We start from the raw sequence: 24,046 nt of genomic DNA, 5'->3' as shown, positions 1-24,046 counted from the left end.
AGTCCTATGGTGGTTATTTTATAATAGTTTTCTAGCTGTATAAGACCCCTGCCACCTTCTGTGCGTTGTATATATAGCCTTTCTATGTCAGATTTTGGGTGGTGCATCCTATATCCTGTCATTATTTTTCTTGTTTTCCTGTCTATTTTACATAGTTCGTTTAGTGTCCAGTTAAGGATGTTGTAGCTGTAGCTTATAACTGGGACAGCTAAAGTGTTGATACCCATTATCTTGTTTTTAGCATTGAGCTCTGTTTTTAGTATTGATCTAACTCGTCTATAGTACTCTTTCTTTATTTTTTCTTTCATTTGTGTATGTTGTATCCTATTCCTATCTAGTTCATTGACTCCTAAATACTTATATGGTTGGCTTTCGTCTAGTTCTCTTATTTCATTATAATATAATTATTATTATTATTATTATTATTATTATTATTACAGAATACTGTTTTCCTTTTCCAATAGCTTTATTAAAAACAGTTAACTTATTTAGCTATCACTGCTGAAAATAAGATACCTCTTAATAAAAATGAAGTAACTCATTATATTACATAAACAAAAGTATGACCATTTATTTCAAAGTTTTGTTCTATGACCTTGTCATAGTTAAATGAGATCAAAACAGCCAAATATGTATAGGTTTCAAATTTTGGTACAAGGCCAGCAATTTCAGGGAAAGTGAGTAAGTCAATTACATTGACCCTAGTGTTCAACTGGTACTTATTCCATTGACCCTGAAAAGATGAAAGACAAATTCGATCTTTATGGAATTTGAACTTGGAATGTATAGATAGACGAAATGCCACTAAGCATTTTGCCCAGCATGCTAACGATTCTGCTGGCTTGCCGTCGTAAAAGCAGCAAAATATATAATACAAGATGTAATGTATATTTGATTGTTTTATATATATATATATATATATATATATATATATATATACACACTGTTTTATATAGAAATGAGGGAGTGCTGAAAAGTTCCTAGCTTTGAGTAAAAGAAAATACAGGAGGATCAGTTAATTATGATTTTATTCAACATATTCCCCTCTCAGATTTACACACTTATTGCAGTGGTCCTTCATTTTTCCTAAGCCCTATAAAATAACTCAGCATTCCCTTGTTTATATATACACATACAAGATACAACACCAATTTTTCAGATAACTTCTAATCTGTACTAATTTAGCAGGAATTTGCAACTTTCATGGTCACCAGACTAATTTACTGCTACCTTACAAAGACTAGTACCTCATACAGTACAGTATCAATCAACTTGTATTATTTACACAATATACATCACCCTGCAACTTGGGTGTATGGCTCCTTCCCCCTCTATCACATCTTCACCATCTTTCTTTCTTCTCCCTTCTCCATCTGAGGTAGCCTTGCCTCTCTTCTAATGCAAGACACTTTCCTGTTCTTCAATACTACTCTTCCCATTTGAAGAGATCTTGTCCTGCAAGCTGCCTGGTGATCTCACTGCTGCTGTTGCCACATAAAAAGCACCCAGTACAGTCTGTAAAGCGGTTGATGTTAGGAAGGGCTTCTTCTCTGAGTTGGACACATTTTTGTGGAAGATTAAAAATAAACAACATTGCTTGTATGATGGTGATGCTCATTTACAACTATGATACAATGTCAAAACAAGGAGTCACAAACACATATACAGACATACAATGCACTTCTTGGGATTGTGAAGCAAACCTCTTAACCACAGTCAAGTTGTCAAAATATTTAAAAAATGAAAACTGACAGCTATGTTATAATGGTGATCTGCTATCAAACAAGAACATGAACAAACACAAAATATTCCATGTTCAGCTGTCTCGAAGTCACATTTATGTTCAGAGGAGTTCTGCAGAGTCCATTTTGACGAAACCCAAACAGAGAGCAAAACTCCACAATCACAAGGTCTAAGTGTCTTCCACCACACCTTCTATAGAGACATGGGTTGCTGGTTATCTAATGCTAAAAATGTGGCCTAACTGTTTGCAATGTTAAGAATCCATCTTTTCCATCAGAGTTCCTGTCATTCACCACATAACTGCATTATAGAGCAGCAAAAGTCATACAGATGTGCTGCAGTAATGCAATTTAAGTTCTTCCTCTGTGTGTTAACCCTTTGCCTGTCCAAAGCATTTTCATAAGTTCATCCTAAATGCCCATGCTTGTTTTCAGACTTTTAGCTAACCCTTGATTCATACATTCTGAGTAATATAAAGCTTTCCTTTCATTAAGTCCCAAAGTTACTCTTTGTACATTGGAAATGTACAATATGGTGCATGGACACAGCTGATAGTGGTGGTAAAGTTCATCATCTCAGAGTTTACTTGGGAAAACCCATTCGACACACACTTTGAAGCCATCTGCTTTTATCATATAACCTGTGCTAGCATGGAAAACAGACATAAAATGAGGGGGTAGGAGATGGAGAGGGGAGGAAGAGGGAGATGGGGGAGGAGAAAGGAGATGGGGGAGGAGGATGTCCTGCATCAATCAAGACACTAGTAGTTAACAAGTTGACTACTCAGAGGGAAACTGAAATCAACTCAAGCATACCATAAATATTTTAGTCTAGTTTGATGTATCCTACTCACTACCTCATGATATTATTGATGATATTTGATAATGAAAATTACAAAATATATGTCAGGGTAAACAACAGGCCACAGAACAGAATTCTTTGCTGGATCTTGTTTAGTATTTGATTTTTTTTTTTAGTTCAAATTCCAACAGGGCTGTTTTTAATCATTTACATCCACAGAATCATCATCATCATCATCATCATCATTAAATATTTGTTTTCCATGCTGTCATGGGTTGGATGGTTTGACAGGATCTGGCAAGCCACAGGGCTGCATTCAGCTCCAACATCAGCTTCAGCATGGTTTCTATAGTTGTATGCCCTTCCTAATGCAAATCACTTTATAGTGTGTACTGAGTACCATTTTCATGTCACTAGTAATATACTGATTCAAAACAATAACAAAAACTGCAGTTGACTTGTGTCTACTTAAGAGAAATTTAATAAAATACAAAATTGTGATGAGATAAAAAAGAAAACAGTCTTAAGTCAAATATATACATAATGAAATAATGAGTGAATATATTGGGTCATCCCATAAATGCGGTTCTTTCAATTACATCAACTGAAAGTCAGAGGGGGATGGGATAAACTACCTGTATCAACTTACTATAGAAGTGGGTAGTAATTTTACCTTGTCCTCATTCTTAGTGCAAGTTTTGAAGAGTGCAGTTCGATTTTAACAGTTATTTTTTTCCAAGCTATTATGGAAGTGACAAAGGAACATATTCGGCATATTTTGCTTTATGAGTTTAATCAAAGCAACGATGCAACAGAAAGTGTGAGGAATATTAATGCAGTATATGGGGATCAGACAATAAGCATAAGCCAGTGCCAACAGTGGTTCCAGAAATTACAGCCTAGAAGATGTGCCTTGTCCTGGGAGATCTATAGAGCTTGACGAGGACATCCTGCAAACCATGGTCGAACAAAATCCCATTGTAACTGTTGAGGAACTAGCAGAGAAGCTTGGATTTGACATTCAACCATTCATTAAAACCTGTGTGCCATCGGAAAAGTCAGCAAATCGAATCAATGGGTTCCTCACTTTACCAGTCTAATCGTGTACAGAGAGTGAATGTGTGCTTTTCTTTGCTGTCACGTCTCACGAATGAACCTTTTTTGGACCAAATAGTGACTGGTGATGAGAAATCAGTTCTCTATAAAAATGCCAAGTGCTGAAGACAGTGGGTAGGGAAAAGAGGAACACTGGCACCCCAGACTAAAGAAGGTCTTCACCCACGTATGGTGTTGTTATCTGTTTGGTGGGATATGAAAGGTTTGATCCACTTTGAATTTTTAAACCCAAACCAAACGATAACAAAGGAGATCTACTATGAGCAGCTTGAGCAACTTAAGTCAGTGCTAGAAGAAAAACGACCATCTTTGGTTTCAAGATGAAAGGTGTTCTTCCATCAGATAATGCTTGGCCACATACAACAAGGATAACATTCCAAAAGCTAGAGCAGTTTGAATGGGAAACAAATCCCCATCCACCATATTCGCTGGGCATTGCCCCATCTGATTATCATTTATTCCGCAGTCTTCAAAACCATTTGGATGGAAAAAATATGAATTCTGTAGACGAGATCAGAATAGTACTGGAGAAATATTTTTTTCATCACAGACAAGTGAATTTTGGAAGAGAAGCCTTGCAAGTCTACTAGATAGATGGAAGAGCATTGTAGAAAATGAAGTAGAGTATATTTAGATTAAAAAAGAACTTTGTTTATCTTAATTTTGAAAAATAAAAGAAGTATAAAAAAATCGCATTATTTATGGGATGACCTAATACATAATGCATTAATGAAATGAGTGAACTTAAGAAACAGTGCCAAGAAAATGACTGAAATTTTCTGAAGTCTTTTTGTTAATCAATGAACTAGGAAAATAAATTTACCTTTACACTGTTGAAAGACTCCATGGTGAATTACTTACAAGAGAAAGAGAGAGAGAGAGAGAGAGAGATAGAGAGAGAGTGTGTGTGATATTATCCCTCTTGCTGCGCTCCCCGCCCCGTCCGTTCTCCATTATCTATATATTTCTTTCCATGTAAACATCACTCGATCTCTGTTTTGTCTTAAATTCATGCTTATTCATGTATTTTTTTATTTACATTATTCAAGTTATCGCTTTTTCTTTACTTTATTCAAGTTATTCTCCTCTAAAAATTACGATTTAATTCTCATCCAATTATGTTGCCAATTTAAGCATTTAATCTCACGATTTATACACTGCTGTCTCTTTCAACTTTGTTCTAAAAACCCAAGGAATTTAACCAGCGTGATGTACTGTTGCCTGTACTTCTCTCTCTCTCTCCCTCACTCTCTCTGCACCACTATTTCCCTCTCTCCCCCTCTCTCTCTATGCATCACTACTTCTCTCTCACCCTCTCCCTCTTCGACTCGTATGTGACCCCAACTCTATATAACCAGTTCAATTTCCAGCTTCATCCTAATTTGTCTTCGAATCTCTCTGCTGACAGAACTACGACGAAGCCGGTGGCACGTAAATAGCACCATTTGAGCGTGACCATTACCAACGTCACCTTCCTGGCACTTGTGCCATCGGCACATGAAAAGACATTCGAGCGAGTTCGTTGCCAGTACTGCTGGACTGGCTCCTGTGCGGGTGGCACGTAAAATACACCATTTCGAGCATGCCCGTTGCCAGTACCTCCTAAGTGGCTTTCGTGCCGGTGGCACGTAAAAGCACCCACTACACTCTCTGAGTGGTTGGCGTTAGGAAGAGCATCCAGCTGTAGAAACTCTGCCAAATCAGATTGGAGCCTGGTGTAGCCATCTGGTTCACCAGTCCTCAGTCAAATCGTCCAACCCATGCTAGCATGGAAGGTGGACGTTAAACGATGATGATGATGATATATATATATATATACACATATACATGTCAGTGATTACATGGAATGAAGAATATGTATTCACAGAGAAACATTTCATTCCATTTGATTTGATGACCTTTTAAATTCAGAAAATTTTTTACAAAATTCAGTGAACATCTCTTCTGGATCTTCTACTTTGGTTTTGGTTGCTTCATTCAGATCACTGTTGAGTCTGAAGAATAACAAGAAATAAGAAAAAATAAACAATGAAAACATGCACAATCATGAAAGAAAATCCTTGAATCAAATCAAAAATAAGGAAATCAGAAAATCAAAAATGACTTGATATGCATTGAAGATAACTAGAGAACAAATAACTCTGAGATGCATTCAAAAAGTATCCAAGTTTATACTTTCTCACCAAAACTAATGCTACATGGGCAAAATCCTTTAGGTAGGATGTGATGCCACTCTTCCTGTGAATGTGTGAAAATTTTCACACCAGTAGGCCATATCAGTTTGCAGCTGTTACGCATGGAGTACACACATGTAGTGAACACTCGCAAGATTTTCGTTTTTATTGAATGCATCAAGCAGAGATATTGCATCAAGTTTTGCCAAAAGTTTGGAGATACTCAAGCTCAAACCATCCAGAAGATTCAACAGGCCTTTGGTAATGATGCCATGGGCAAAACTCAGATCAAGGAATGGTACAACTGCTTCAAACATGGCTGCACCTCAGTGAAAAGCAAGACAAAGGCAGGCCATCCACAAGCTGAAATGAGGAGCCGATTGAGAAGGTTCAATGAGTAGTCATGGAAGACCATTGTGTAACAATCCAGGATATTGCTCACACAGTGGGAAAAAGCACAGAATCAGTACATTCCATTCTAACAGAGGATTTGTGCATGTGAAAAGTGTTGGTGAAATTTATCCCCAAGGTGTTGGCAGAGTAGCAGAAGCAAATCTGCATGGAAATCACTCAAGACATGTTGGACTGTGCAAACCACGACCCAGACTTCATGAAGTTCATCATCATTAGTAACAAGACATGGGATTATGGTCTCTGCTTGATGCGTTCAATCATCTTGTGTGAAAATGAATGTGTTTTGTTACTTCAATAGCTCTTCTGAAACTGAATATTTTGTATCTTTATGCTTTTAACATTCATGTTATTCTGTCAAATGTAATGCTTATTGATTCACATTGTTTTGAATTAACCATGCATTGTCTCATAGCTTTGAGATATCAATGATGTGATTGTTCTATTCCTAGAATGACATTTTAGAATAGGTGGGAAATGCTAGACCTGGTCAGTTTGAACATAAAACAGGTACAATATTTGAGCTAGATATGGCTGGTTTAAATGCAAATGGGTTAAACACAGTTAAGATATTTCACAATTTCTTTGTGATTCAAACATTTGGAACAAATTTAATTTGTAACAGTTGAAAGAATTTCTCCACAAAATATAACATCAAAGTATTAGAAGTGGATAATTAAACAATGTCATTTCATAATAAGTGAACATAAACATATACAAGAACAGATTCATACATATTTACTAGTATAATAAATATATAACTAAATATATAAATAAATAGATAATTGATTGAATAAATTGAATATACAGACAATAAATACCTAATTATCATTGTTGTCTAACTTCTGTTTACCACAATGACATGGGTTAGATGGTTTGACAGGGTCCAACAAGCCACAGAGCTACATGAGGCTCCAATGTCAGGTTTGACATGGTTTCTATGACTGGATGCCCTTCCTAATACCAACTATTTTACTGTGTATACTGGGGGCATTTTTTTAAGACACCGGCACTAGTGATGTTACCAAGTAAGTTACAAGACAAAGTAAAGAAAAGAACCGAGTATATTTGATAGAGGAGAGATGGCTTTATGCCAGGTGTTGCAGGCTAAAGTATGATAAAGGGACAAGCACAGGTATCTTGCTATAGTGGAGATATCTGGCTGTTCTACTTTATGCAAAGGTGAGTGAGAGTAACTGGATAGGAGATAAAGATGGGTGGGGAGCAGGGCACCTAAAATTATAGTAAATTAGAAAAATATGTAAATACATGTGTGAGCCATTTGCAGACCTAGTATTAAATATGTGTAAACAAGTAACAAGAATAATAATGCAATTGGTAGGGAAGGATGAGTGATGAGTTGGTAGAGGCTGCAAGAGTGTATGGGGAGAGTGAGAGATAGGAGTGGAGGTGCAAAGAGCAACATAAGAGTGAATCAGTAAAAAGTAGTTCAAGGCAGAAAGAGAAGTAACTGGTAGCACTGAAATGGAAAATGTGAGTATGGGCAATGTTAAGAATGAAGAACATATGTCAAAAGGAACTTGTTTTCAGAAATGGAAGAGATAACTGGTATCACAGAAAAGGATGATGAAATATATAGTTCTACTCACATTTAGTACTTTAGTGGTAAAGAAAGCTAACAAGAAATAGATTGGTTAAAGAATATAAAAATCTAATGCTTTAATCCCATATGAAATTTTTTCCAAGAAAGAAAAACACTTCGTTTCAGATTGTATGTCTGAATGTAGTTCAATAGCTTAACATTTTGGCCATTGTACCTCTACTCATTTCAACCTAACTCTCACTTCAGTGAGCAAATTCAAACTGATAGCCTTCTTAAAAAATAAAACTCCCAACAGCCACATCAACATAATACGACAAATACTTAATTGGTTTTGAAAAAAAATAATAATGAGGAAAGAAATGATTATTTCAGAATAACTATATTGAATCTCAATTACCTGTTGTTAGCTACTTTAAGTTCAAAATATTTCTTCTGTCGTCCTTGTATTTGAAGAGACTTCTGTAAAATAAAATTTGATTATTATTATTATTATTGACATGATATTACTGGCCTATTATTTAGGAAAACATAAATTTTAATTGATTGTTGTCATTATTATTTAGCCCTAGGTCTGCCTTAGTCAAGCAGACCTATGATCAAAGCCAGCATATCCATAATCGTCCCATTTTATTCTCTATGTGTGGAGAACCTAAAAAACAGTATCCAAATTGTCCTTCTCTGAGATGAAAGAAAATGGATTGAAGGATACTGAGTTGCTATTTCTATAGGTCTAGCAGCCATGTAGAGCCTCCACCAGCTCTATATTTTTGTGAGAGATAAAAATCATGAGTCTTTCCATAAGAAAGCAAAGTAGATTTTCTTCACTTACAACAATGAATAAGCTTAAATTGTAACATGGCCAAACAAAATATAACAAAAAATATAATTATCTTGTTTAATTACACTTTTATTCTACTTGAAATTAAAACTCTTTATGTTTTTGTTTCTTCTTATTGAATATGACAGAATGTAATCCTATATGGTTTTAATAAAAGTTTCTTTTTGCTTTCTGTTTTTTCTCCACTTCTTCAGAGCCTGTTTTCAACCAACAGACCGTGAATGAATTAAACAGCCAGTTAAATAAAAAGTGTTTAATATTGTGTGAACAAAGTTACCTCCCTTTAAATAATTTGATAATTTACAACCAAGTAACTTATGACCACGTTTTCTTTGTGTTTGTGCATAAGTTTTTCTGTTTATTATGTATAGAGAGAAGGGGAGAAAATAAATCAGTCTAACGATCTAGTAGTCACCAGGATGTTGTTGTTGTTGTTTAGCCCCAGGTCAACCTTAGTCAAGCAGGTTTACTATCAAAGGTATCATGTCCATGACCGCCCCCACCTTCTTGTGTGTGAGGGACCCAGAAACACATTATCCATGTCCAAAGAAATCTACAGTCAGTGTCTTGTGTTTACTGAAAGCTAAATCCATTTGCCCAACAAACACTTACTTTCACTCGTAGAAACCTAAGATACAATAAAACACATGTATAAACATGGCAATGCAGTTAAAAAGCTTGCTTCATAATCACGTGGTTTTGGACACAGTTTCACTGTACAATACTAATGGCAAGTATCCTCTAGACCAGGAGTTCTTTACCATTTTTTTTTTTATCTATGGACCCCTTTGATTACTATAAGCCATTCAATGTTTGAGGTTAGTTTTCAAAATTTTTTTATTTTTCACACATTGACTTGTGTAGGTTGAACTATGTAAAATGTTAGAGGAAGAAACCTGGCTGTTTCTTGCAACACATACCAATACATACATCTAAAGCAAAACTTTTGTAGGGGCACTTAAAATACTATTGTAGATCCCCAATTTGCTACTTTGTTACATGGACCCCCAAAAATCTTATATGGACCCTGGTTGAGAACCACTGTTCTAGACAAAAGCTTAGGTTAACCAAAGCTTTCTGAGTGAAATTGAGTAAATAGAGACTGTATTGCAACCAGTCAAAAGGACTGTTCCTGTTTTTAGGGAGTAGACATGCACTAGTGGTGCTCAAACCAGCCTTACCTCACCCCACTATATTTCCCCTTTTCATTTTCCCCTCTTTCTTAATGAGAAGACAAAAGATTTTGCATGAACACAATTCTTTGTTCACCATGGTGTTGGACAAGTTTAAAAAGTTTAAAAGGTATTAAACAGAGAAAATTGTGTGCTTCTCTTTTTTACCCTCACTGCCAACTCCCATGAGAAACATAGGACTGATTTAACTATTTAACATTGAAGCTGGCCATATCTGGCCCAAATATTCTACCAGTTTTATGTTGAAACCAGTCAGATCAAACTTCTCATACCCACCCTACAAATGTTATTTTAAAAGGCAGGTGAGGGCTATAATAGAAGACATTTACCCGAGGTGCAACAGTGGAATGAAACTGAAACCATGTGGTTGGGAAGAAAACTTCTCAACCACACAGCCATGCCTGCACCTATAGATACACCTTAGTCAATAAAATGAGTAACAAACTGAAATAAGCACTGAGAGTTGATATGAATGGTTAAAACCCTTGAAGGTCAATCCCCAGCATAGCTGTTGTCCAATGATTAAAAACCAATAAAGGAGTAACTCAATCATACTTACTTGATATAAAGTGTTCTGAAGCTGAATAAACTGAAGCTGCCTTTTTATCTGTAAAAACAAAAGAAAAGTGAATTAAGGGAAGCTATTAAAGCCATCAAAGAATATTCTGGGATTATCATTTGTTATTGTTGTTGTTGTTTAGAACCAGGTTAACGCTGTTTGAGATAAAAAATCAAAAGCATTCCAGCCATGACAAACCATTCTTTTTTTGGGGATGATCCATCTGAACATTGATCGCTGACACTTTCAGCCGACCTATCCAGGTTAAGTGTCCCTACACTCACACACTATCAATGGTGTTGCTGTTCTTGCTGCCTCACACACGGTTGAACACACCTATCCATATCAAAGAATTGGGTTTATTACATGTACAACCTGGCTTCTTTGTCAAGCTAGTGTAGAGAAATTGGGACCACTTTATTCAATAAAAACTTTTTTGAAAACAGTAATGAATGAACTGAAGGAAATTTGGCTGGTGCTGTTTCCAGCAGGTTGGATGACTATTTAGAGTGGTTTTCAACTGGAGTCCATATAAGATTTTGTATATTGAGTCAACTGTATATGTATATTGAGTCAACTGTTTTGTATATTGAGTCAAGTGGAGTCCATATAAGATTTTGTACATTGAGTCAACTGTATATGTATATTGAGTCAACTGTTTTGTATATTGAGTCAACTGTTTTGTATATTGAGTCAACTGGAGTCCATATAAGATTTTGTATATTGAAGAAATATTTAATCATAAAAATCTAATAGGAGTTTTAGATATCAAAAGGCTACAATCTGTTTTTAATACATCTTTTTTTTTTTTTTGTTAGGCTTTCTAAGATTGCAGTAAAGGGATAGCTGTATAAGGCTAAAACAATTGTTCAAATTAAATTTTGGCATATTAGTCATACAGAGTCATATACCGGTAGGAAAGGAAAACAGTCAACATGAGGGTAACAAAACATGAATATTATTTTCGTAAGACTTGTCAAACCAAGTGAAATCATAATTGTGGCCAGTGACACGTAACAACTTTTGTGCTAGTGACACATAAAAGCACCAGTGCCGGTGACACATAAAAGCGCCCATGCCTGGTGACATGTAAAAGGCATTCACTACACTCTCGGAGTGGTTGGCATTAGAAAGGGTATCCAGCTATAGAAACCAAGTCAAATTCAAACTGGAACCTGATACAGCAGTTTCATTCAAGCCATCTAACCCATGCCAGCATGGAAAGCAAATGTTAAATGATGATGCCAGCATAGAACATCATCATCATCATTTAACATCCGTTACTCTCTGAGTGATTATATATAGTTGAGTTGGCTTCCTGTTCTTTAATCATCTTGTGAGTACTTGCTGACTTCACCAGTGCCAGTGGCACAAAACAGCACCCGGTACACTTTTTTGTAAAGTAGGCATTAAGAATGGTATCCAACCATAGAAACCATACCAAAGCCGACATTGGAGCTTGACATGGTCCTGCAACTCACCAGACTCTGTCAAACCATCCAACCTATGCCAACATGAAAACAGACATTAAATAATAATAATGATGATGATGATGATGATGATAGTAAGGATGATGGTGGTGATGATGACGGTAGGGGTGATGATGATGATATTATTGTATCAGCATGCAAAAGCTACACACACACACACAGACACATTTTAATCAATACTCACATCAGTGGAAATCTTCTCTTTCACAAAATTTCTCATTCTTGAAATTACCAACTTCTTATCGACGTCAGTGATCTGTCTCCTAGACAAAAACATTTTTAAATGAAACAAAAAAAAAACATGACGTGAGATTAAAGACAGAGTAAGTACTAAACTTTAAAAAAAATGAAGACTGGGGCCAATCTGTTCAACTAAACCCTCATAGGTATTTTTAATATTCTAATATATAAATCCTTAGCATTGCTGCAGTTTAATGACTAAAATAAGTAAAAGTTAAAAGATAGAACTGCTGCTATTGTAAATAATGAAAACATTTTCTTCCTCAGCACAAAAAAAAACAGATAAACAATACTTGTCGGAAATCTAATGCTGTATATAATTAAAATGTACTTTGATCAGAGAACTTATTGAGAGTGGCCCGTTAGAATAGGGTCATGTGAAATTTGAAAAAGTTGAAGAAGTTAGAGAAAACAATAGGATATCAAAAGCATTGGCAAGCTGTACCATGAAGTAGTAATGGAAAGAGTCTTTTTTTAGTTTCAAGTCAGTTGATCTATGATCAAAAGTGTTCCAACAGTGACCATCACAACTTTTTGTGTATCTATGAGACTACATCGTCCAATGTGGCCTGCATTTCCTATTTGTTTGGTTTCTTTTTTGTTAAGATGGTAGATTTATGGGAGATTTGATTGCTGTTTCTAACAGGCTGAACAACAACCACAACAGCAGCAACATCTGTTGTTGGTGATGAGAAGTAGTCATGGAACTTGTGAACCAAGTCAAAGTTGGGCAGAAATAATTAAGTTAGAACTGAGAATGTTGAGAATCACATATGAAATGAGATAGAACTTTATCACATTGTGTGGCACTCTGGGCAAGCGCCTTCTACTGTAGCAATCATGGGCAAAGTGTGGCCCACTGGACTTTCTGAATGGCAGATTTAATTTCATGACGAAAATAACATATGCATAATTTTTTTAGTAGTGTAGCGCACCTGATGATGAGCCACATCCCATGCAGCCTGCTTCTCAAAAAGGGTTGCCCATGCTTGTACTATAGGATGGATGGATGGATAGATGGATGGATGGATAGATGGATGGATGGATAAGAAAATTAGTGAGAAACAAATTTGAACTTTCTTGCTTCAATAGTTTCTTATATAGTAGGATAATCCCAATTGGAAATAATAACACTGTGTAACAAATCTTTTTTTTTATTTTGTCTTTGGTCAGGAAGTGTTATTTCTTATGTGCTTATATCTACAAATCAAAGGAAATGATTACTATGCCCTTCAAACTTTGCTTTTGTGACCTGGACATCAATGTTTTGAAAGTGACCCATTTTCCATTACATTTCACACAGATTCTGTGCTGAGTTGCTGAAGCAGAAATATTTACTTGTCAGTTGTTTGATCATAGCCACTTGAGTATGTCCCTTAGTGACTGACAATATGAACATCTCTGATCATGAGCAGGAGTAGTGAGAGAGCATCATAGCCATGTGCTGAGAAGGATTCTTTGGGGTTTGAAGGAAATATTAGCCATTTTTCATACTTTCTAGGTCTAAGCAAATAGGAAATAACAGTTGCTACCCAAAGACAAAAATCATGTCACACAGGGTAATAAATTAGTGAAGCACTTTATTTGCTTCAGTGAGGCCTAATTTTGGAGGTGGTTTGATACACTGGACATAAGAAATGATAATAAGGGATATGCAAAAACAATACACTTACAACACCATTTCAATGGAGTGATCCACAACATCTAATATAACATCAAGTTCTGACAGACTTTTGGCAGTGCGCTTCATGGAGTTTTTATTTCCAAGTACATTCAGTTTAATTGGTACAGGATTATCTGAAACAGTAGAGAGTTTTTGTGAAAGATATATGAATCATAATTCTTTAATGTCTGGCTTCCATGCTGGTATGAGTTGGATAGTTGGATAGTTTGACAGGGTCTGTTGAGTCAAAGGAATGTGTTATGCTATGGCAGCGGCAGTGGCACCATCATCATCTAACATCCATTCTCCATGCTGGCATGGGTTAGATGGCCTGATAAGTGTTGGCCAGATGGAGAGCTACCCAGGCTCCATTTGTCTTACTAATGCCAACCACTTTACAGAGTGTACTATATCTTTCAAAATAATACTAAATAAATTAATGCTATTCAATCTGCCAGCGGTAAAAACCTTGCCAAAACTGATCTCTGTGCTTGTGTCACATAAAAAGCACTTAGTCCACTCTGGTGGTTGGTGTTAAGAAGGGCATCCAGCCATAAAAACCCTACCAAAACAGACACAGAAGTCTAATGCAAGCCCTGCCTGGCCAGCTCCTGTCAAACAGTCCAAACCATGCCAGCATGGAAAGTGGACGTTACACAATGACGATGAAGAATCTGCAGCTCAATCACTCAAAAATAAAGAAACTAAGAATTACTAATTTCTAACATAAGCAAAGAACCTTGGATATATAACTGTTGCTGTTTAGCTTCAGACTAGTAATGACAGAGTGGAGGCGCAATGGCGCAATGGTTAGGGCAGCGGACTCGCGGTTTCGATTCCCAGACCGGGCGTTGTGAGTGTTTATTGAGCGAAAACACCTTAAGCTCCACGAGGCTCCAGCAAGGGATGGTGGCGAACCCTGCTGTACTCTTTCACCACAACTTTCTCTCACTCTTACTTCCTGTTTCTGTTGTGCCTGTAATTCAAAGAGTCAGCCTTGTCACACTGTGTCATGCTGAATATCCCCAAGAACTACGTTAAGGGTACACGTGTCTGTCGAGAGCTCGGCCACTTGCACGTTAATTTCACGAGCAGGCTGTTCCATTGATCGGATCAACCGGAACCCTTGACGCCGTAAGCAACGGAGTGCCAAAAACAACAACAACAGTAATGACAGAGCACACTTATGATTCAAAATGCTTCAAACTTGACTATTTTATCTTTACCAAGCATAATATATCTTGAACTTTGTCTTAGGTATGACCCAGGGCACACGAGGTGCTTCAGTGCTTTAACTGGTCATCTAAGAGAAGGTAACTCCATACAACTCCTGCATCTTGTTGCACCAATACAAGTTTGAAGGACGAGTGGGACTGATTCTGCACAAACCATGCCTACTATAATACTATTCATCATGTAGGTTGTTCAGCAAACCAAGACATCAACACCATCACACTTTCTTCATAAGTCCAGTGGCGATGGGGACAGATAAAGGATGTTACTGGATCCCTTCAGCTTCAAACCTGCATACAAGCAGCCACAGGATTATAAACTAAGAACACTGCGCAGCTGGGTTTTGTTGAACTATCATTCATTGAAGCAACATGAGAATTCATATCTTGAATTAGGTTATCCAATGAATCCTCCTTCCTTTTTTTTTTAAGATGATTGGCTGTCATATGAAGATTTGGATGTTTATTTCTAGCAGGCTGAGTGACAATGTTAAGGGCTCCCTTACTGGATTATCAGTAGGTTTATTTCAGAGGAGTAACATGAAAGTGAGCAGAACCTGCTTTTCTCAGCATCATGAACAACATAAGTAAATTGTGAGTCTCATACATGTCCCTTCCATACTCTCTTTCAGCATCCACTCTGTTACTTTCTCCACTACCACGCTTTCACAATAAATCTGTTCCTCTCATTGTACTTCACCCTCTCTCATCATCTTGCCTAAAATCAACTCTCTCTCTCACTCTCTCTCTCTCTCCTCCATTTTAGTTTTGGTCATGGAGGCTATTTAGTCTTGCCAGCTACAAGGCAGCTTCAGTAGTGGTGGGACATGGAAAAGAGGAATCCAGTGCATTCTGCATTCTGCAAAGTGCTAGCTATGGAATTCATGCCAAAACTGAGACAATAGAATACAAGGTCTTCAGATTTATCAGATCCTGTCTGACCAGCCAACAACCCAGGTCAGCATGAAAGGCAGATCTAAGATTATGATGAAGATGAGATGAAAATGAATTGAGTCATTAGAAAAATAAGTGACAATTTAAAGCAATACTTACTAAGAGAGATATTGTTATCACTATCCCCAGGAAACATTATATACTGCAAACACTTATTAGCCTCATTCAGTTTTTGGTCACTGTCATTCAGTTTCGAGTCATCCTCATTTTCAGAGCAACTAGTAATGTGGCTAATGTGAAGAGATGATAATTCAGAAATACCATAACTAAATTGTTTTTCTGCATCTTTCTGATCCTGAAAAAAAAAAATTACTACTTTTAGTAATTTTTTAAAAAATTTATTTTTTTTACTTTAACCCTTTAGCATCTAGATTATTTTGTCAAGTGTAATGCTTATTTATTCATGTTGTTTTAAATTAATCATGTATTATCTTGTAGTTTTGAGATTTCAGTGATGTGATTGTTTATTTTTAGCATGGCATTGTAGGATAGGTGTAAGAGGCTGGATCCAGTCAGTTTGAATGTAAAACAGGTAGAATATTTTGGGCTGGATATGGCCAGTTTAAATGCTAAAGAGTTAATATTTAACATTATGATGGTGACGTGGCAAACTCATTAGCATGTCAGACTAAATGATTAATAGCATTTGTTAGGGATCTTTAGATTCTGAGTTCAAATTCTACTGAGGTCAACTTTACCTTTCATCTTTTTGGGATCAATAGAATAAGTACTAGTTGAGCTGGTAAGCAACTTACCCACTCCACTAAAAATTGCTGGCTTTGTGCTAAAATTTGAAACCATTATTATTATTATTATTATTATTATTATTATTTGCATGTTGGGCAAAGTGCTTAGCAGCATTTCATCCATCTTCACATTCTGAGTTCAAATTTCACCAAGGTTGACTTTGCCTTTTATCCTTTCAGGGTTGATAAAATGAGTGCCAGTTGTGTACTGGGGTCAATAAAATAATTTACCAATTGAGTCAGTGGAGTACTGAGATCAATATAAATCAACTCTCTCACTTGTGCGTATAGCAGAAAGGATTATTATTATTATTATTATTATTAAGATGGCAAGCCGGCAAAGTCATTAGCATGCTGGGCAAACTGCTTCGCAGCATTTCGGCCATCTTCACATTCTCAGTTCAAATTTCACCAAGGTCAACTCTTGCTTTTCACCCTTTCAGAGTTGATAAAAATAAGAACCAGTTGAGTACTGGATCAATGTAATTGACTTTCCTCCTTTCCCAAACTGTGAACAAAAGTGTTCCAATTCTAACAATCCCTGTCATTTTTGTATATTAGGATTACACTGCCCAATGTTACCTTCTTTTTTTAAAACAGAAAAGTGATTTGAAGGAATCTGGTTGCTATTTCTAAGAGCCAGGCAAAATGCTTAGCAGAGTTTTATCTGTATTTATGTTCTGAGTTCAAATTTCACCAAGGTGAACTTTGCCTTTCATTCTTTTGGGGTCAATTAAAGAAGTACCAGTTGAGCATGAGGGGTTGATGTAATCGACTTCCCTACTTCCTCTAAATTGCTGGTTTTGTTCCAAATTTGTAACCAACACTTCATTCCTTGAGATACCACCTGGACACCTCATCACCATTACCAATTTTTGTAGCCAGTACTGATTCATTCTCACCTAAATGTGAGTAGCCATGTAGCTCCTCTACAAGAACCTGCTCTGTTCTACCCACTTCTCTCATACCTTAACCCTAACTCTAGCATAAAACCCTATTCCTCAGGTGTCATAGTCTTACAAGCTGCATGATGACCTTACTAGTGCCAATGAAACAAGAAAAGCAGTCAGTACCCACTGTAAAGTGGTTGGCATAAGCAAATGCATCCATTTATAGCAATCATGTCAAAACAAATACTGGATCATGATGCAGTCCTTGGACCCATGGGATACTGTGAAACTGTCCATCCATGCCAGCATAGAACATCATCATCATCATCATTTAACATCCGTTGTCCAAGCTGGCATAGGTTGGACAGTTTGACCAGGCTGGCACACTGGAAGGCTCACACCACACTCCAGTCTGATTTGGCATGGTTTTCTACGGCAGGATATGGACATGAAATGATAATGATGATGATTTATGGCAAAGCTCATGACTAATGACACATTCTTCTTTTAACATTAGAGATGGCAGAAGACAGCAAACTGGCAGAATCATTTGCACACTGAGCAAAATGCTTAGCAGCATTTCATCTGTCTTTATGTTCTGAGTTCAAATTCCACTGGGGTCAACTTCGCTTTTCATCCTTTCGGGGTTGATAAAATAAATACTAGTTGATCACTGGGGGATGATGTGATTGACTAGCACCCTCCCCCAAACTTGCTGGCCTTGTGCCAACATTAGAGATGGCAGTCATAAGTCACAGAATAAGTGTTGAATATCTTAGTGTAGAGTAGATGGCTTCTAAAGGTATAAACCTTATATTCTCTTAACTATACACTATATGCTTCATACAAACATTATGTTCTCTTAACTATCATATATATTTGAGTAATAGTCGATCTCATGTAAAAGTCAACCCCCTATTTTTGCCGAAAAAACTGAGAATTTTTCATAGACCCTGTATAAAAGTCGACCATAGTATTTCACAAACAACAGGACAACATTTGTGGGTCAAGGTACCGTATTATCCTGTACATAGAAATAACATTGTTACAAAATTGTGTGGCTACTTTACTGTAGCCTGCTCTATAGGTGGAATGATTGGTGCTAATAGTAAAACACCATTTAATAGTGAGTACTACACATCTGTTGATGGGTGCTACATCATCAATACTAAAATGTATGCACAGGATATGCTGCAAGCCTGCATACATCTTCAAGCACAATAAACACATGCATCATACACTCGTTTACATGGTGAGAAATGTATTTCACAGACAGCACTATTGGCAAACACTGGCAAATGCCACTGTCTCAATTCATACAAAAGCATGACTTTGGTAACCCTAAAAACATTCAATTAATCGCTAAAACTTTATATTTTACTAGGACATGTGTTTTGATGCATAGAATTGGTAATATTACTGTAATTCATTATGTTTTTGTTTTTATTCACTTAGAGGTCAGTTGGGCTTCTGCTGCTGATATAGTACCTTGGATTCTAGCTTGAATTTCAGCCCCTCAAAAGTAGTATCCATGTAATAGTAAACCCCATAAATTTGACCTTAAAAAATAGTCTAAAAAATTCAACTTTTACATGAGTATATACAGTATATACTATGTGCTTCATATAAACCTTATGTTCTCTTAACTATATACTATACACTTCATATAAATCTTATGTTCTCTTAACTATATACTATATGTTCTGTATAAATTTTATGTTCCCTTAAATATATACTATATGCTTTGTATAGACTTTATTTTTTCTTAACTATAAAACAAGGTTTTCCTTATACAACAGCTAGTAAAAAATATAACTAAATAGAACAGATAGAAAAATACTAAAAGAGACAGAGTAGATAACAATAAGTGAATATGTTACTAACCATTTGTTCATGTAGTTCATGTGTGATACCAGTAGCAATAGATTCAAATGTTTTATCAGTCCTATTTGATATCTGCTGTTTATTTTGAGTACTGAGATACGACAAAATATTAGCATATTTCTCAGCATTCAGTTTACTACTGGAATGATCTTTTGATTGATTAGATTTCTGCAGGGAACTGGAAGAAATCTTATTTTTAGAATAAGTTTTTTTCTTGCCAGATGCAGAGCTTTCTGCAGATCTTCCCGTAGGCTTCTTTTTGGGGATATTAGAAACGTTTTTTCCCTTGACTATCTTCTCCACTTCTTCGTCACTACTCAAATTAAATACTGTAAGGGATGATCTGCGTAATAAATTTTTCTTTGAGTTTTTACTTACAGACTCTCTTGAAGCATGACTAACAGAAAATTTGCTAAGCTGACTTGATTTACTGCCTTTGATATTATGGTTAGAAGACTTTGGATTTTCATGAAAAGAGTTTGGTTTAGAAACATTTTGTGCTTTAGAAACATTAGCTTTCTTCTGATTAGTTGAGTGTTCAGAGCCTTTAGATAAACTTTTCTTTTTACTTGGAGATTGTTTAGTACGGGTAACATTTGGTGAAGACAAATCATCTTTTGGTAGGCTATGACTTCTTTGACCAAGTCTCGAACCAGATTGTTGTTTGGGTTTAGCACCCGAATTATTACGAGATGGAGTAATATCACTTTTCTGTCTTTTGCTATTAGCTTTACTGGATTTTGTTTTGTTAGTGCTTCCAGAGTAATTATTAGAAGATTGGGAAGAACATGCAGCTTCTATAGATTGTTTTCTGGATTTGGGAGGATTAGATAAGTAATCTTCAGAACTTTTCAATTTTTGTAATTTTCTTTTAATACTGCCTCTCTCACTTACAGTATCTCGTACTGAAGTTTGTTTTTTATTGGTATCCTGATCAGAAACAGGTAAATCAGTATTAGGTTCAGTTTGGATTAAAGATTTACTCTTTCTTCTTGAAGGTTCAGAAAGAACTGAAGGGGAACTGCGAGTATTTCTAGAACTTGTTGACTGAATCTTTGCCTGCTGACTTTTTGAAGCTCTGATTATCTGATCCCAGACATTTGATTTCTCTTTTTTAGACAATTGCTTTGAATTATTCTCTTTATGGAGTGATTTATTGCTGTGATGACTGATGTTAGTCTCTTGATACGACTTTACAACTCTATTCTTAGATCTATTTTTCTTTTTGATAACTTCCTTCCCAGAATTCTGTAAACGACGAATGCTAGCAACAGAGGTGGTTTTATTTTGTTTCCATTTTGTCAGCAATGGTACTTTTATTTTTGCATTGCTTTTGGTAATGTTTTGCTTTGGTGTAGCTATTGGTGCAAAATGCGATTCTTCAATGCGTTTTAAATTCTTTGCTGTTCTTACTGACACAGGCTCAATACAAGAAATCTCCAGGTATTTTTTCTGCGCTTTTGATTTATCTTAAAAATAAAAATAAAATTTAAAATAAGCATGTGAAAAATAAAGAAGTAAATAGTTTAAAATCAAAAATAGTATTTTTAAATATTTGTAAAACATTTTCAAATAATTTAATATACTAAAATGTTTCATATTAAATTGATTAAAACAATTGACAAGTCTACAAGCAGTACAGGATAACTTGCAAGATTGTAGAAATGATTTTTCTTTTTTTCTAACATAAATATATGGAAGACCATATCTAACAAAGACAAAAACAACCCTGAAGATTTGAACATAACTGTCATTTTTTTATCCATGCTGACTTGAGTTGGATGGGTCTTAGACGATCTCAACAAAGTCTGGGCACATTTTATCATGCCACCAGCATTGGATAGGTTAGCTGAGGCAGGATTAGAAAGTTCCTTCTAACTGCTTTTGTTTTGTTTTATTTCTTTTTAATACAGAATTACTGCTCTCCTAGATGTGCTTCTTGCACTGTAGTTTGTGGGGTCCACATCTCTACCATTCAGTAAACATCAAATTATTATTATTATTATTATTATTATCATCATCATCATCATCATTATTATTATTCAGACTTCCCTAGTACTTAACTGGTACATATTATCAACTTCAGAAGAAAGAAAAAGAGGCTAAAGTCAATTGCAAAATGTAAAGAAGAGTCACTAAATACCTCAAGAAATTTTGTCCACCATTTTACCAATTCTGTCACCCATGATAATAATGAACTCTACTAATATTTACAAGAATAATTTTTCTATTTTAATTGAGATTCCAACAAGAATTATATATTAATCTTAAAAGTTGAACCATAGGTTAAGAAGCTTGCTTCCTAACAAATGGACTTGGTTTCAGTCCCACTACGTCTTTTACAATAGCTCCAAGCCAATCAGTCTTGCAAGTGGATTTGGTACGTGGAAACTGAAAAAAGCTTGTCATGTGTATGTGTGAACACCCTTGTTCTGATATCACATCAAGGTTGTAAATGAGCATCACCATCATACAAAAGAGGGTGTTCATTTCCAGTCTTCAATGAAAAACATGTCTGGCCATGGGAGAATATTACCTTGCTTGGAGACAGGTGAAGTTTGGTGACATGAAACAGTGGACATTAAATGATGATAATTATGATGATGGAAAAAAGCAAAATAAAATATGGCGTAATTTTAGGTCAGCCCAAACAGACCTGAGGTATCCACCCATAACTTTCATATTTTTTTAGATGTATCTAGAACTACATTATCTAATAGAATCATTCCTTATTTAAGACTGAAGGGTATGATATGAAGGAAATTTGGCTGTTATTTCAGGTACACAAAGCAACCACAGAGAAATGCTCTTATTTACTCCAAAGGATGTAATGTGCATAAATATACAGCATATCTGTGTGCCTTTCTATAGAAGAGAAGCTAGTTAACAATAGAATGATAGATTTGAAGATTTGGCTGGTCTTTCTAACAGGTTAACCACTCCAGAGAGGCTCTTTAATGAATTACAATGCAATGTATGTTTATTGCATGTTTGTGGGCATATCTTTAGAATAGAATGATAAATTATTTTCTTGATACAAGTATCTTAACAGTAGCATTTCATATCTTCAGAAACACATGCATGAACACATGTATGCACACTGGTGCCTGCATGGCAATATAATCAAATCATGAACCAAGAAATCAGTATCTATGTAATCACACAACCTGCGAGAGACAGCAACTGTAGACCCTTGTATCAAACACTACCCTCATAAAAAGGAAAAAAAGACTAGATTGGTTATTGTAGTTAAGAGAGTTATAGTTGGAACACCTTTAATAATAGGTCTGTTCAAGCAAGACTGACTGGGGCTTAGCAATAATCAACAATTAACCCTTTAGCATTCATATTATTCTATCAAATGTAATGTTTTTTCATTCAAATATTTTTTAATTAATCATGCATTATCTCATAGCTTTGAAGTTTTGATTATGTGATTGTATATTTTTAGAATGGCATTGAAAGGTAGGTGTGATAGGCTGGATCTAGCTAGTTAGAACCTAAAACAGGAAGCATATTTAGACTGGAGATGGCGAGTTTAAATTTCTTTGATTTCACATGCAAAAAAAAAAAAAAATTCCAAGAAAAAAAAGAGCAACATATCAAAATAAAATATTTACCTTTACCGTAAGGCGTATCTCTTGGGCTAGAAGCCCAAATTGGAGGTGGTAAGTCAAAAACATTCTCATTAGATTTCTGTGCAGAGTTCTCTGCTTTTGGATCATCTTGTGTTTTTCTCTGAAAAAGTAAAAATGAAGAGAGATGAAAATATAAACTAAAAATTATATATGAGGTGCATTGAATACAAAGATAAGGTGTATCTTTGTTCATTTAACACCTGTTTTTTGTTGTTGTTTTTTTTGTTTTTATTTATTTATTATTTTTCTTTGTAAGCAAGGGTTAAAATGGAGTTGTATTTAAGGCAAGATTTTAGGCCTGATCCTCTCCTTGTCACCAACCCTTACCTATTTTTCAAAAGATTCTATATGTTTTCAAAAGCACACAGCAACTACTCAAAATTTCAACAAAGAATGTCAACAGCGCCACTTCAATCAAATGGTGAGAAGCATGAAATATATAAATAAACACAAATTTGTACACACACACAACCATTCACACATATGCATCATTATTATCATTTTAATGCCTATTTTTCTATGCTTGTAAGGATCATGTACCTCTACAGACACAAGCAGCACAAGGGCCACATGTTTCCATAGAAGAGTGCAAAGAAATTACACCACTTGTATGAGCTGCTAGAATAAGAATAGCCTGGGCAAAGTTTAGAGAGCTCTTACCCCTGCTGGCGACAAAGGGACTCTCACTCAGAGTAAAAGGCAGACTGTATGACGCATGCGTACGAACAACCATGCTACATGGCAGTGAAACATGGGCTGTAACTGCTGAGGACATACGTAAGTTCGCAAGGAATGAAGCCAGTATGCTCCGTTGGATGTGTAATGTCAATGTGAATACCCGTCAGAGTGTAAGTATCTTGAGAGAAAAGCTGAACATTAGAAGCATCAGTTGTGGCGTGCAAGAGAGACG

General features: G+C 35.8%; 1 protein-coding gene across 3 annotated transcripts in view; it reads right to left on the bottom strand.

Annotated features, from left to right (window-relative positions):
* Positions 1 to 550: 550 nt before the first annotated feature.
* Positions 551 to 24,046, bottom strand: part of LOC106880062 (uncharacterized) — a 32,863-nt gene continuing 9,367 nt past the window's right edge. Inside the window, exons 3-11 of one of the 3 annotated variants that reach the window (XM_014929866.2) lie at positions 23,119 to 23,236; positions 19,499 to 20,967; positions 16,078 to 16,273; positions 13,803 to 13,926; positions 12,074 to 12,152; positions 10,400 to 10,447; positions 8,207 to 8,268; positions 5,559 to 5,654; positions 551 to 733 (exon numbers count right to left, since the gene is read on the bottom strand). In XM_014929866.2, the coding sequence (XP_014785352.1) occupies positions 709 to 733; positions 5,559 to 5,654; positions 8,207 to 8,268; positions 10,400 to 10,447; positions 12,074 to 12,152; positions 13,803 to 13,926; positions 16,078 to 16,273; positions 19,499 to 20,967; positions 23,119 to 23,236 (2,217 nt within the window). In that variant the 3' untranslated portion in view covers positions 551 to 708. Of the gene's footprint in view, positions 734 to 2,997; positions 5,655 to 8,206; positions 8,269 to 10,399; positions 10,448 to 12,073; positions 12,153 to 13,802; positions 13,927 to 16,077; positions 16,274 to 19,498; positions 20,968 to 23,118; positions 23,237 to 24,046 lie in introns of those variants that run through there. The other 2 variants (XM_014929868.2, XM_014929867.2) reach the window with 2 other exon arrangements.

This window comes from Octopus bimaculoides, chromosome 6 (genome assembly GCF_001194135.2).
Source record: "Octopus bimaculoides isolate UCB-OBI-ISO-001 chromosome 6, ASM119413v2, whole genome shotgun sequence".
In the NCBI taxonomy this organism is placed as follows: domain Eukaryota; kingdom Metazoa; phylum Mollusca; class Cephalopoda; order Octopoda; family Octopodidae; genus Octopus; species Octopus bimaculoides.
The sequence above is the reverse complement of the archived record's forward strand: the minus strand, read 5'-3'. Positions and strand labels throughout refer to the sequence as shown.